The following is a 15,626-nucleotide window of genomic DNA, read 5'->3' on the forward strand; positions in this document are numbered from 1 at the left end:
CTGTTGGTAAGTTCCTCATCACTGTCTTCGGAGTGTCTTTACTCTTCTACTTATGACTTGTCGCTTCTTATTTCTCTCGCTGTGTCCTTAGGATATTCTTCTCTAGACGTCTGTATGCTAAATCTCGCCTCCAGTGCGCTCTCCCTCTTCTCTGCCTTCTGCGCTCATCTCTGTCTAATGTCATATGTTATCCTGTATCTGCCCTCTACCGCTTTCAGCCTCTCTACAGGGGGGTATTTGTGTTCTTAAAGATGGAGTCATTAGACCCCAGCATATCAGCTCACCCCTGCAGATAGATAGGTCAGTGTCAGCAGACCCCAGCATATCACCCCAGCCCTGCAGATAGATAGGTTAGTGTCACCAGACTCCAGTATATCACCCCAGCCCTGCAGATAGATAGGTTACTGTCACCAGAACCAGCATATCACCCCAGCCCTGCAGATAGATAGGTTACTGTCACCAGACCCAGCATATCACCCCAGCCCTGCAGATAGATAGGTTACTGTCACCAGACCCAGTATATCACCCCAGCCCTGCAGATAGATAGGTTACTGTCACCAGACCCCAGTATATCACCCCAGCCCTGCAGATAGATAGGTTAGTGTCACCAGACCCAGCATATCACCCCAGCCCTGCAGATAGATAGGTTAGTGTCACCAGACTCCAGTATATCACCCCAGCCCTGCAGATAGATAGGTTACTGTCACCAGACCCAGCATATCACCCCAGCCCTGCAGATAGATAGGTTACTGTCACCAGACCCAGCATATCACCCCAGCCCTGCAGATAGATAGGTTACTGTCACCAGACCCCAGTATATCACCCCAGCCCTGCAGATAGATAGGTTAGTGTCACCAGACTCCAGTATATCACCCCAGCCCTGCAGATAGATAGGTTACTGTCACCTGACCCAGCATATCACCCCAGCCCTGCAGATAGATAGGTTAGTATCACCAGACTCCAGTATATCACCCCAGCCCTGCAGATAGATAGGTTACTGTCACCAGACCCAGCATATCACCCCAGCCCTGCAGATAGATAGGTTACTGTCACCAGACCCAGCATATCACCCCAGCCCTGCAGATAGATAGGTTACTGTCACCAGACCCCAGTATATCACCCCAGCCCTGCAGATAGATAGGTTAGTGTCACCAGACTCCAGTATATCACCCCAGCCCTGCAGATAGATAGGTTACTGTCACCTGACCCAGCATATCACCCCAGCCCTGCAGATAGATAGGTTAGTATCACCAGACTCCAGCATATCACCCCAGCCCTGCAGATAGATAGGTTAGTGTCACCAGACCCCAGCATATCACCCCAGTCCTGCAGATAGATAGGTTAGTGTCACCAGAACCAGCATATCACCCCAGTCCTGCAGATAGATAGGTTACTGTCACCAGATCCAGCATATCACCCCAGCCCTGCAGATAGATAGGTTAGTGTCACCAGACCCAGCATATCACCCCAGCCCTGCAGATAGATAGGTTAGTGTCACCAGACCCCAGTATATCACCCCAGCCCTGCAGATAGATAGGTTAGTATCACCAGACTCCAGTATATCACCCCAGCCCTGCAGATAGATAGGTTACTGTCACCTGACCCAGCATATCACCCCAGCCCTGCAGATAGATAGGTTACTGTCACCAGACCCAGCATATCACCCCAGCCCTGCAGATAGATAGGTTAGTGTCACCAGACCCAGCATATCACCCCAGCCCTGCAGATAGATAGGTTAGTGTCACCAGACCCCAGTATATTACCCCAGCCCTGCAGATAGATAGGTTAGTGTCACCAGACCCCAGTATATTACCCCAGCCCTGCAGATAGATAGGTTAGTGTCACCAGAACCAGCATATCACCTCAGCCCTGCAGATAGATAGGTTAGTGTCACCAGACCCAGCATATCACGCCAGCCCTGCAGATAGATAGGTTACTGTCACCAGACCCAGCATATCACCCCAGCCCTGCAGATAGATAGGTTAGTGTCACCAGACCCAGCATATCACCCCAGCCCTGCAGATAGATAGGTTAGTGTCACTAGAACCAGTATATCACCCCAGCCCTGCAGATAGATAGGTTAGTGTCACCAGACCCAGCATATCACCCCAGCCCTGCAGATAGATAGGTTAGTGTCACTAGAACCAGTATATCACCCCAGCCCTGCAGATAGATAGGTTAGTGTCACTAGAACCAGTATATCACCCCAGCCCTGCAGATAGATAGGTTAGTGTCACCAGAGCCAGCATATCACCCCAGCCCTACAGATAGATAGGTTAGTGTCACCAGACCCAGCATATCACCCCAGCCCTGCAGATAGATAGGTTACTGTCACCAGACCCAGCATATCACCCCAGCCCTGCAGATAGATAGGTTACTGTCACCAGACCCAGCATATCACCCCAGCCCTGCAGATAGATAGGTTAGTGTCACCAGACCCAGTATATCACCCCAGCCCTGCAGATAGATAGGTTAGTGTCACCAGACCCAGCATATCACCCCAGCCCTGCAGATAGATAGGTTAGTGTCACCAGACCCAGCATATTACCCCAGCCCTGCAGATAGATAGGTTAGTGTCACCAGACCCAGCATATCACGCCAGCCCTGCAGATAGATAGGTTAGTGTCACCAGACCCAGCATATCACCCCAGCCCTGCAGATAGATAGGTTAGTGTCACCAGAACCAGTATATCACCCCAGCCCTGCAGATAGATAGGTTAGTGTCAATAGACCCCAGCATATCACCCCAGCCCTGCAGATAGATAGGTTAGTGTCACTAGACCCCAGTATATCACCCAGCCCTGCAGATAGATAGGTTAGTGTCACCAGACCCCAGTATATCACCCCAGTCCTGCAGATAGATAGGTTACTGTCACTAGACCCCAGCATATCACCCCAGCCCTGCAGATAGATAGGTTAGTGTCACCAGACCCCAATATATCACCCCCTGCAGATAGATAGGTTAGTGTCACTAGACCCCAGTATATCACCCCAGCCCTGCAGATAGATAGGTTAGTGTCACCAGACCCCAGCATATCACCCCAGCCCTGCAGATAGATAGGTTAGTGTCACTAGACCCCAGCATATCACCCCAGCCCTGCAGATAGATAGGTTAGTTTCACCAGACCCAGCATATTACCCCAGCCCCGCAGATGGGTAGGTTAGTGTCACAAGACCCCAGTATGTCAGCTGAGACTGTCAGCTTTCATATGACACCAAGATTGTAGTCCTGGATTGTTTCCAGAGATATATACTGCTTCTATATCCCAACTGTGTTATCAACTGGTGATATCTCTGGAAATAATATAGGTAAAACCGATCTTATAATTCATATGATACCAGACATTGATCTGGTATTCTGAATGCCCTATGGATCTGTTCAGTCAATAGCAACAAGTGGAGTACTTGCTGATGGTCTCCAGATTTTGTAAGATAGTATAATACAAGCTAAAACAACACGTGAGCTGCAGATGTCGTCAGGATCGATCCCGGCTTATACGTTTTCAAAGAGATGTTCTGTAGGACAAATAGATGTATGTCCTACCGGGATGTTTTTGCTTATTTTTGTCTGTCTTCTTTGGTGAGGATTTCACAGCTCTACAGACGTGCGTGCGGCTTTTAGATTGTGGTTTATAACTTGAGGATATGTCATTAGTTGTTAGTGCTGATGGTATCAGTCATATGTCTGTCAGGAGGCAGATAAGTGACCAAATCCGCAGCTCCTGCCAGAGATGTAAGAAAGTCCCAAGAGAATGAGCCGAGAGAAAAGCAAGTAAATCAGTTACACGGGGAACACAGAAGAATGTATGACATGTTACATCATATTATATGACTATTATACTATGTAACTACATGTTATACTATATGACTATTACTAGCCTCTGCCCGCGACTTCATCTGTGTGTTGTTGGCAGCAATGATCCGCCAATATTCAGCAAATTGCTGCCTTTGATGGTTCGCCTGCTCCGGCGTTTCAGCAGCAATTAAGCTGTCTTGCTGCTGAACTTGTTCCTCACACCGTACCTGTGATTGTTTCGGCATCTCAGCAACTCGCTGGGAAGCCATATAATGAGCATGTTCTTGACGTCAATGATCCGCCTGCTTCGACGTTTCGGCAGCTGTCAAGCTGGCCTGCCACTGAACTCATTCCTTGCGCCGTGCCCGTTATTGTTCTGGGATCTCAACAGCTCGCTGGGACTCCATATAATGAGCGTGTTGTTGGCGTCAATTATCCCCCTGAGCTCTAGAATGTGTAGAAGTTGCAAACTGCCAATGTGGATTAAAGGTGTTTTCCCATCCAGTGTGTTAGCTTTGCCTGGAGCAGATCAGATAATATGCAGATGCTTGTACACAATGGATTGAGGGTTAGCTGAGTGTTTACATAGAGAGATAACAGACCTGGCTTTCTCAGAACCTGAGATAAGCTGCTGCCAAGAGCAGTGTAATATAGTATTTGAACATAAATTCATAACAGTCGTGAAGCCATGTCATTTACCGGGATAAAAGTAGCCTATGTGTTAATCCAGGTTACAAAATATCTGTGTGCCGAATTTTATTCAAATCTGTTCAGTCGTTTTTGCGTGATTGAGGAATTAGTAGGATAGGATTAGTAGGATAGTAGGATTGGAAGTAGGATAGGATAGGATACTATGCAACTACATGTTATACTATATGACTATTATATCACATGACCATTATACTATGTAACTACATGTTATACTATATGACTATTATATCACATGACCATTATACTATGTAACTACATGAATATTAAGACTTAAACTGTATCTTATATTACATGAAAAAAAAAAGATTGTAAAATAAAAATAAAGTACATGTACCCCATAATAGTTCCACAAAAACTGCAACAGGTCCTATAAAAAACAAGCCCCACACAGCCTAAAAATAAAGAAAATAAGTTATGGCTCTTGGTATGTGACAATGAAAACATGAACTTAAAATAACTCAGTCCTGTAGCCCCAAACTAGGGTGGTCTTGGAGGGGTTATAGGAGCGCTGTCATATGTCCAGCATGTACTGGCATAAATCTACACTGCAAAAATTCTCATATTTTACCTAATATTTTAAGGATTTTTTTGCATGGTTTGGCCACACAAAAAACGTCGCCATGTATCTTCTTTGCTTTGGACAATCCATGATTGTTAGAAGGGTCCTCTCAAAATCAGTTGAACATTGGGTGTCTTTACTACCTTGACTACCCTCAATCTAAATCACCCTCAATATTCAGTTTCCCTGCAGCGCCACCCCAGGGGAGATGGAGTATTACACAGTTTCAGTTGAAATCATTAGGTTGACTATGTATGACACTGCTTGGATGGAAGATATTCCAGAACAGAGACCCCCTCCCCTTCCCTCAGTATTTCCTAATAGGGCATTTAAAAGGGATTTTTGTGGAACCAGGCATCCCCCTTAATAGCACAAGAATTAGAACCACATTACAGATTTACAGCCAGTCCTTTTTATGACAATTCAGTATCTGAATTCCAATGTAATTCCAGTGTTACCATATGAAGAAATGTACAGGGAAAGTAATAAAACTGCGCAAACATCCATGTGAACTGCCAACAAGACTGAAGCATCTCGGTAGGGTGATAAATATAGACATCTGCAAATATTACAATCCACGGACTGTAATAACACTAGAACGGAAATATATATTAAAAAGACACTTGAAAGGAGTCTGCCACCAGAAACTAGAATATCAACCCAACCCTGCAGATAGATAGGTTATAGTCACCAAAACCGAGTATACCACCCCAGTCCTGCAGATAGATAGGTTAGTGTCACCAAAACCGAGCATACCACCCCAGCCCTGCAGATAGATAAGGATATATCCAGCAGTTGATCCTATACGTAAAACTTAACTTTTATTTAAGAGATTCGGGAACAAATACATGGCAACAAAAAATGCGTCTGGCTGACGCGTTTCGGAGCTGATTAACGCTCCTTACTCATAGCTCCGGGCTGCTGTTCGGTATATAATCCCATTTTCGTTGGTACGCAAATGAGTTCTCTCGCAGCACTGGGGGTGGGGTCCAGCACTCAAACAGCACTGTGGACATCCCTAATGCTGCGAGAGAACTCTCCAGCGCCACCTCCATCTTCTTCAGGAACGGCCTCTTCACGCGTCTTCTTCCGGCACTGGCTGCAAACTTCTAGGCTACGGGCCTAGGGCAAAGCCGACTGTGCATGCCCGCCGGCCACAAGAAAATGGCCGCTTGCACAATATTGTAAGCGGCCATTTTCATGTGGCCCGCGGCCTAGAAGATTGAAGCCAGGGCCGTAGGAAGACGCGTGAAGAGGCCATTCCTGAAGAAGATGGAGGCGGCGCTGTAGAGTTCTCTTGCAGCATTGGGAACGCCCCCAGTGCTGTTTGAGTGCTGGGGACCGCCCCCAGTGCTGCAAGAGAACTCACTTGCATACCGAAAAAAAAAACAGATTATATACCGAACGGCGGCGTGGAGAAGACATCTAAAGGTAGGAGAAGAATAGTCTTTCTTAAGGGTGTTAGGGACAAAAAATTGACTTTTAATGATAGGATCCCTTTAAATTAGAATAATTTTACTGGCATATTATTAGTGATTTTTTTCTCTTTTTACATTGTGCCCCCCATAAGGTCATAAGGATTGCCATAACACAAGTTAACTTCCATTGCTCAGGAATAGGAACAGTCACGACTGATATCAGCAGTCCACATGACAATTCTGACAAGGGTTTGTGCCCAAAAATCATGGTAATCGGTTCTCGGGCACACTGCGAATTCCCTATACTGTCTCGGGACCAGCGTTGCTTCGCGTTGACAAGGGTTGGACTGTAGGAACAGATGTGTAGAGTTGCGAGTGACAGGTCTTCTCTAACACCTGCCTACAGTACAGTATATTAAATATAGGTTCTTTCATTTCAGGTATACTGACCGTGCTAGGTAACGGAGCCGTACTCGCTACAGCAGTCAAATGTTCTTCACACCTGAAGTCACCAGATCTCCTGTCTATAAACCTGGCCATAACAGACTTGGGCATGGCCGTCAGCATGTACCCTTTGGCCATTGCCTCCGCTTGGAATCACGCATGGATCGGGGGAGAACATACTTGCATGTATTACGCCCTCATGGGATTCTTCTTTGGAGTGGCGAGTATGATGTCATTAACAGCCATGGCGGTGATCCGATATCTAGTGACCAGCACGACTACAACCAACCGTGAGTAACATATCCAGCTGAGATTAGTTTTTTATTCAGTGCAGGTATGAAAAAATAAGCTACTGAGATTCAGAAAGCAAGTCATTACCCCAAAACAGTGCCCCAAGAGTGTGAAGAGCGCCCCCAACTCTGGAGGACTCGATATGACCATGTATTACATCATCTCAGCAGGTTCCCATGTAATACTACATTTCTCCTATAGTGGTCACTGCAGGGGAGTTGTGTGGCTATCAGTAGTTCAAAAATACTGCCAGTTTTTCAGACCATTGTTTTGATCCTATGATGGATCAGAACAACAGACAATGCCAGTGTGAACATTACATAGCTATGACTGTAACATTTTATATAGATTAACTCTTTGTTTACCTTCCCAGGAAATACAATAAAGAAGAAAGCAATCTACATAGTGATCATGTGCATATGGCTGTACGCACTGCTCTGGGCAATATTCCCATTGGTTGGATGGGGTCACTATGGCCCGGAACCGTTCGGCATTTCTTGCACCATTGCTTGGGCTGAGTTCCAGAATTCCATGAATGGATTGTCGTTCATTCTCAGTATGTTTATCCTGTGCACCATTACCCCGGCCATGACAATCATCACTTGTTATACAGCCATAGCCTGGAAACTTCATAAGGCCTACCAGGAGATACAGAACTACGACAAGATACCGAATGCGGCCAAAGTGGAGAAAAAGCTAACCCTGGTGAGTGATGGACCTTGTCTTATTCTTGTCTTGTTCTGTGCAAGCCCCGCACCAGTCACTCAAAATATCAATGACAGCATGACCCCGAATGGGAACCCAATGGACTCCTTTATAGCCAATGGGACCTTCTGGGCTCTGTTGGTGTCCTTCATTTTAAACTTTCGGCTATATTATATACTCACCTCTCCATTAAGCCGAGGATCCACCACAGAGTCTCCATTTTGGGGGCAGTAATACAGATGCAAACTATGGATCTGACTCCTAAGTAACAGACAAGGACACTGGGGGCATCGCCAACTAAATGGGTGGGGGGGGTACTTACTTTTCCAGTGTCCGGGAAATGGGGATATGTTATATTAAAGTTGTTTTCTTCCATTGATATAATTTCCATCTGTAATATTATACGATTAGTGTTGACCCCCCCAGGTCACAGGGCTTCAGTGTTTGCAGATGTATCTATGACAATAATTAGTCCCCCATGTAATACGATTAGTTGTCTGCAGTACAAGCATGATATCAATTAGGGCTGGAAATATTCTGAAGAATGGCAAGAAAATAGACCTCCCACCTCCCTCCACACAGACCAAAGAGTAGAGGGCTTACATGGTCTCCATAAGCAGCAGATCAGGCGGCCATGATGACGTCATAGGACAACGAAACCCCGGGAGAATTCAGAAAGTCATCTGGATCCAAACTCATGAGGATGATGGTCTGGATATGTGTTAGCTAAATATTGGGAGAGATGAATGTTGTGTAACTGAAGCTGTATGAGCCGGTATCTGTGACTATACTAAATTCAAGGTGGGCAGTGTAACTTCTAGATGGAGGAGGACAGGATCTGAGGAACAGAGGAAGAAGGATGAAGACAGTTATTGGTCTACACCTCGGGACATTTCACGTGATCAAGTCACATGATAAACCTGACCAAACAGATGTGACTTTAAGGCCGTTATGAAGTCGCTGTAGTTGGGGATTAATCGGATTGTACAGGGTAAAGCAATCCAGAGCAGCGGTGCAGCTCGAGAAAAGTCTCAGAGACTGGAGTGGGATGTGCGGATAACAGAGGATGCAAGTCTAAGGTCATTGGTAGAACGGAGAGGACGTTTAGGGTGAAAGACAGTGACTAAGGTTGAGCCGATCTTGACTTTTCAGGATCGATTTTGAAATCCGATTTCCAATCATTTTTCATTCGAACCCGATCTCGATCCCAATGCAAGTCAATGGGATTTTTTTTCTAATCAGAGATCGGATTTTAAAAACGATCCTATTCACTACACAGCATGGAATCTAACAATTGAACGCTTTAATTGTTAGAATCCATGCTGTGTAGTGATTAAAAAATCCCCCGGCTACCTAAGTCCCCCCTGTTGTCTACTTACCAGCTGCCGCTACCGATCCGCGCTGTTCTCGCTCCTCTTCTTTCTACTGCGCTTGTCTTCAGAGGATACAGTACCCGCCCACACTCTCCTAAGCCACAAGCCCCGCCTTCTTCCTAGGTCTGTAACAGTAACCTGGGAGCTAGGGGCGTGCAAGGACCGAGAAGAGGCAAGAAGAGAACAGGCGGGGAGTGGCAGCGGTAAGAGGACTTGTCTATAGACTCTTTATTGTATACTCAGCTCTGCTACATCTGAGATGTAGATCTCAGATGTAGCAGAGCTGATGAGTATAGGAATGAATGGATGCCGCCGGCACACAGAAGAGTTTCCTCCCTGCTATGCCATAGGAATGAATGGACGCAGCCAGCGCGCAGGGGGATAAGCGCTAGATGCCGGCACAGACTCTGTGCCGGCGGCATCCATTCATTCTTAACATTGTTCGCCTTTCCTACAATGCTTGCAAAGCATTGTGGGAAATAACCTCTGACCTTGATCCTGCCTAAAACGATCGGGATCGGAATTCCGATCGCGATCGTGAAATTTACTCGATCTCCGATCGGAATCCGATCTTTTCCGATCCCGATCGCTCAACCCTAACAGTGACAAGAGAGAACATATAGGGCGGTGCAGCGCTATGGATGGATTTGTGGGTCAGAGTCATCATTTTATATTGTATTTTGTGTTGATCGGGCAACCAATACATCGACTGACACAAGGTAGATGCGTCTGTGTACCGGTATGACAGAAGGATGAATCTGGCGGCCGCGTTCAGGACAGATTGTAGTGCGGAGAGTTTAGTAAGAGGAAGCCCAATTAGAAGAGAACTACAATAGTGAAGATGAGGGAGAATCAGAGCGACAATGGGGGGTTGGGTGAGTAAAGGGCAAATTCTTGAGATGTTTTTGAGGTGCAGGTGACAATAGCATGCAAATGTCTGAATGTATGGGGTCAAGGCGAGATCTGAGTCAAATACAACCCCGAGACATCGGGCATACCTCCTCTGTGTAATAGTAAGGCCACAGGCAGTGGCGTCTGCACGAGTTATGCAGAGAGGAAAGTAGTTCATGGAGTACATTTGTACGGCCAGCAGGCGGAAGACACACGGACCCTATTATAGTCTATGGGGTCCGTGTGCTTTCATAAGCTCTCTGCTTGTCAATGCCTTCGGTATTCCGTTCAGGGGGTCCACTTGGGGACTCCCCGAGCGCAGATGTGAACCAGGCCTTAGAGCAATATAGCTATTGGTTGCAAAAGTATACACCCCCCCGAATCTGAATAGTCCAAACACTTTCCCATGAGAATAAGTTCTCTTTTTATCCCCGTATTTCAAGGTCAGAATTAGTTTTATTATTTTTATGTGTCGATGATTTGCTGAATGGAAAACAAAGCCCCCGATTCAACGGAAAACACATAAAATTGTAATGTAAATGACTCGTGTCAGTGGTTAAACTTTCTGAATAGAATTATATTCGTTTAAAGAGCTCATTCATAACTGAGGCTATTTATGGGGATCATAAGTGTCCGTGACAAGTCCCACAGAGTGGTGGACATCTGACATAGGGTTCCCACAGGCATCATACATTTTCTGGGTTTCTTTCCTGTTTGGCCACGTGAAGGATAATCTAATAATCCTGAATCTCATCATCACCGGCTGTGCGGAGTCACCGGCAAGAATTCATCCAGAAACTTCTAACAATCTAGAATTTCGGCTGATCCAATAGACACGCAATTGCATAATTTAACTATTGTCAGAATCTTATCACATATTGTACGTGGTCCCAGATATCTGCTCTGCACCTTCCATATCTTCTCACGTTAATACTCTCTACTAGAGATAAGCGAGTAGTACTTGATCGAGTAGGTATTCGATGGAATACTACGGTATTCAAAATACTCGTACTCGATCGAGTACCACTCGCTATTCGAATGGAAAAGTTCGATGCAGAACCAGCGTTGCTTGGCCGAATGCTATACAGTCAGCCAATCAACGCTGGTTCTTCTCCTACCTTTAGAAGTCTTCTCCGTGCAGCGTCCCCGTGGTGTCTTCCGGCTCTGCATTCACTCTGCCAGGCATCAGGCCTGGGCAGAGCCGACTGCTCATGTCCGCTTGTAGTGCGATAGGCCCGATGCCTGGCAGAGTGAATTCAGAGCCGGAAGACGCCGCGGGGACGCTGCACGGAGAAGACTTCTCGGAGGATCCAGCCCGACCCTCACTCGTGGACTTGGTAAGTATAATTTGATCGAACGTTACCTACCCCTGAAACGAGCATTTTCCCCTCATAGACTATAATAGGGTTCTATATTCGATTCGAGTAGTCAAATATTGAGGGGCTACTCGAAACGAATATCGAACCTCGAACATTTTACTGTTCGCTCATCTCTACTCTCTACCCCATCCTTTACGGATATATATACATTTGCAACAGTTACTTTTTTTGTGTTTTTATCCCTGTCTTCTGAAAGACATAACTTTTTTAGATTTCCAATGACTTGATTTTTCCGGGACAAGTTATATTTTTTCAATGGAAACATTTTGGAGCTCATATTATGTAATAATAAAATTGCATTGGTTTAAAGAGAACTCGCCCCATTCTCTTTATATCAAGTGATGAGGAGCGCTGGTCAGTAGGGCGTATCAGATGTATGACCCCTACCAATCTCGAAAATCCCTTTACGGCCAGGGCCCCATGGGACAATACGCAGCACTTTAGACAGAAAGTTCGCAGAGTTTTCTTTTGCAGACTTTCTGTTACAATTATATATATTATAATTAACCCCATCACATGTGTTAGGCTTACTAATGTTTACCCTATCAAAGGTGGGGGACAAACTGCCATCCTTGAGCGTATTATGAAGGCACTTACTGGTGGGCGTACATCCGTGCTACAATACATGTTACAGCAGCCTTGTAATAGCTATATACCCAATAGCTGTATACAATCTTTAGAGAACACAGTGACCTCCTACAGTTCTTCCTGTCAAGCTCGGAAAGTTTCAATCTTCGGTAGTTAATGGGTCACATTCCTTGAGACGTATAAAAATGTAAATGTGTTTCTTTGCATTCTGAGGATGAGTAATGGATTAGACTATACCTAGAAGGTCACCTATAAATGCACCCAAGTCTAATGCAATCCCTAGTGCATTGTTCACACAGTAAACAATCCAAACATAGCAATATAACGTATGTAAGTGCACGCTGCCGGGGTGCAAATGCAAAAGCAAACACAATGGATGCAAAGGTCGCCTTGAAAAATGTATGCCATACTGTACTGCGTTACCTGTTGACTAAAGTCATACCAAGGGAAGGGATATGTCCCTTCATGACCCTCTTCTAGTACCCCAAGTAGAAAGTAGCTAGACAGAGAGCCCCTTGCTTTGGAGGACTTGACTTGTGCATGCATTACAGACATTGTGTAATACTTCTTTTCATCTGCGGAGGCACTGTAGGCAAGTTCAACACCTTTTATTTGATTCTCTCAGATTACAGTAGATCACTAGTTGGGTTCACTGTGATCCAATATGACATAGAAGGATCTTATTAACAAAATGGGATTGTATAAAGTGGACAACCCCTTTCACCACAGATAACGCTTCATATGGATAACGTGTGTGGTATTTTTTCTTCTTCTTCCAGATGGCGGTATTGGTGAGCTTTGGATTTCTGGTCTCTTGGACACCCTATGCAATTGTTAGCTTTTGGTCTATATTCCGTTCAAGTGCGAGCATTCCCCCAATTGTCTCTTTACTCCCCTGCCTCTTCGCCAAGTCCTCCACGGCCTTCAACCCCATCATCTATTACACGTTCAGCAAAACCTTTCGACAAAAAGTGAAGCAGCTCAAGTGGTGCTGTGGCTGGAGGATCCATTTCTTACAGCAAGAAACCTCAGGAGAAAATCCAGCTGTGTCCGTCATCTGGTCGGGTAGGGACAATGTACAGATCTCTTCGGTTCTTAAGTTCAATAAAGCTCAGTCAAGTTCAACGTTGACCCAATGAAGGGAATCTGTAACTGGACCAATCACGTTCACCGAGCGTCGGCGGTTATATCGAGAACTGGACAAATACATTGGCAGATAGTGAAGGACAATCATGGAACTTGCGTCTCATGGACATCTGCTGGTGACTCTCGATGTAGTAGTGTCTGATGACTAGTCATGGGACTGTAATATAAAGATCTGCCCCAAAATGGCTGCCTCCAGAGCATGTTGGGTATATTTAAAGGTGAACAAAATTTGTAACTGGACCAATCCCATTCACCGAGCAACAACTGGACGAATACATTGGCAGATAGTGGAAGTGCCACCATCGATCTGTAATAAGCAGAGAGGGATGTGCCTCAAAATCGCAGCCAATACACTACCTCCACAGTGTATTGGGTCATAGGATAAATTGGAAGTTGGACCTGTCACCACCTCCGTCAATTCTTTTTATCATTTTGCTGCCTCCGCTCCACTGATTCGGGCACAGTTGGAATATTTCTTTCTAGCCCCCACCGTACCTGAACAAAAAGTGTTGCTAGCTTTGGTGCCTGATGTGCTTTAATAGACTCTGGACTTTCAGCTGGGAGGTACCAGACAGAAGCAGGCTGGGGGTGTGTGTGATTCTGAACTCAGACACTGTCCACCCCTTATTGGAGCTGTCAATCCTGCCCGATTTCCTATTCCTGTCTGACACCTCCCACCTGACAGTACAGAGCAAAATAGTATATAAGGCACCAAAACTAACAGCATTGATTGCTCAGGAATGGTGGGGGCTAAAGAGAAAATTCCAACTGGGTCAAGAGCTAAGTCAAGTCCTACTCAGAAGAACCAATAGGCCTCTTCCATGGGCACCTACCCAACCTAGAGACTCACTTCAAGTAAGAATTGTTTCCAATTAATCTTATGTGACTCACATGAGGCCCCTCACACCATCTTATAGGTTGGGACAGAGGTTAGGGCAACCGGCGTCCAGTCTAGATGCCCCGCTTTTGCAGTTTTCTCCCTAGACATGAGCTACGAGACCCTTTGTGACTTTGAACCTATGCCGGTACTGTATGCTGCTTTTGCTCCTTTATTTCTCTATTCCAATTTTTGCCTTTTTTGCCAATTTTTTTCATTCATTTTCAATTTTTTTTTTTAATTCTGTTATTTTTTTACCTTATTTTATTTTTGCTTCTTTTTGTAGAAAAGTAAGACAATTATTTTTTATGACCCTTTAAAGACTGACACCAAATGAACCCCCCCAAAAAATGGTGGCACTGCCGGTAATAACATTGACACTGTATATTATAGAAGAAGAGCACAAATTCTGTAAATATTTTTCTGCTTTCACTTGTTTCGAGAGATCTCTGGGATTGATAATAAAAGATATTATACGGGCTCGGATTTTTAGTATATTGTTGTTTCGGCCATAAAGTTGTCCAAAAGGGGCTTCACCGTGATGGTTTATCATTAGAGGTGACAATTTCACTTATTTAGGAGAGGAAAATTATCAATCCCTCTTCTCCAATTTTCTGGACTAGATGGATCATATTGTGGTGCACATTTGGCCCTTTCTTGCACCAAACCCTACAACCACCATTGTGCGAATGTGGGCAGAGCTGGGCGGAAAGGGCCAGGGTATGGGTGCGGAGAGCCAGGGCTGGGAGCTAGGGGGCAGAAAATAAAGAGAAATTCGGGGCAGATGCTTTGTATGGACGTATGCGGTCCAAATAGGACCACCAGGTGAACCTCACAAAACCAATCTCACGTGGTTCACTCAACAAATACTCTTGCGGGCTCTACTTACGGATCCCAGTTCCTGGTCGTAGCCGCCTTCACTTCCGCTTTAGCCCTTCAAGGGGGCCCTGCATCTTATTCAGCAATATCCTAATGCTGTTCAGTGTCAGTAACAAGATATGGGAAGGTCAGGGCCCCCTTGAGGGCTGAAGTGGAAGAAGAGGCTACCGTGAGGAATGGGGATTGGTAAGCAAATAGGGCCTATTACCTACTGGTGAAACAAAAACAGCAGCCGCAGTGCCAATGCCAGTCTTGGTCATTGAAGAGAGGCCGAAGCTTGAGCAGGGAGTTGACCGAACCTCTGAAATTATTATACTCTGTGATATTATTATTATCTGGGGTCTCTTCACCCCCAGGGGAGGTGTAAAATATAAAAAGCATTTATACTTACCTTCCCTTACCTCTTATAGGTCTCCTTATGGCACCCGGGGTCACCGTTGAGGCCTGTGATTGGGCTACAGTGTTCACATGGGCATGCCAAGGGTCATGACATCACCCATAGTATAATACTTTACAGCGTTGCATGTATCTCTCCATCTCATATCTATGTTATCTAGACAGTTTTACAT

General features: G+C 45.4%; 1 protein-coding gene across 1 annotated transcript in view; it reads left to right on the forward strand.

The window, feature by feature from the left end:
* LOC142196847 (opsin-5-like) overlaps positions 1 to 13,565 on the forward strand; it is a 16,320-nt gene extending 2,755 nt beyond the window's left edge. The window contains exons 2-4 of the mRNA XM_075266830.1: positions 6,925 to 7,218; positions 7,593 to 7,924; positions 12,935 to 13,565. Of these exons, the coding sequence (XP_075122931.1) occupies positions 6,925 to 7,218; positions 7,593 to 7,924; positions 12,935 to 13,294 (986 nt within the window). The 3' untranslated portion in view covers positions 13,295 to 13,565. The remainder of the gene's footprint in view (positions 1 to 6,924; positions 7,219 to 7,592; positions 7,925 to 12,934) is intronic.
* Positions 13,566 to 15,626: the final 2,061 nt, after the last annotated feature.

Source organism: Leptodactylus fuscus, chromosome 3, assembly GCF_031893055.1.
Source record: "Leptodactylus fuscus isolate aLepFus1 chromosome 3, aLepFus1.hap2, whole genome shotgun sequence".
Lineage (NCBI taxonomy): Eukaryota > Metazoa > Chordata > Amphibia > Anura > Leptodactylidae > Leptodactylus > Leptodactylus fuscus.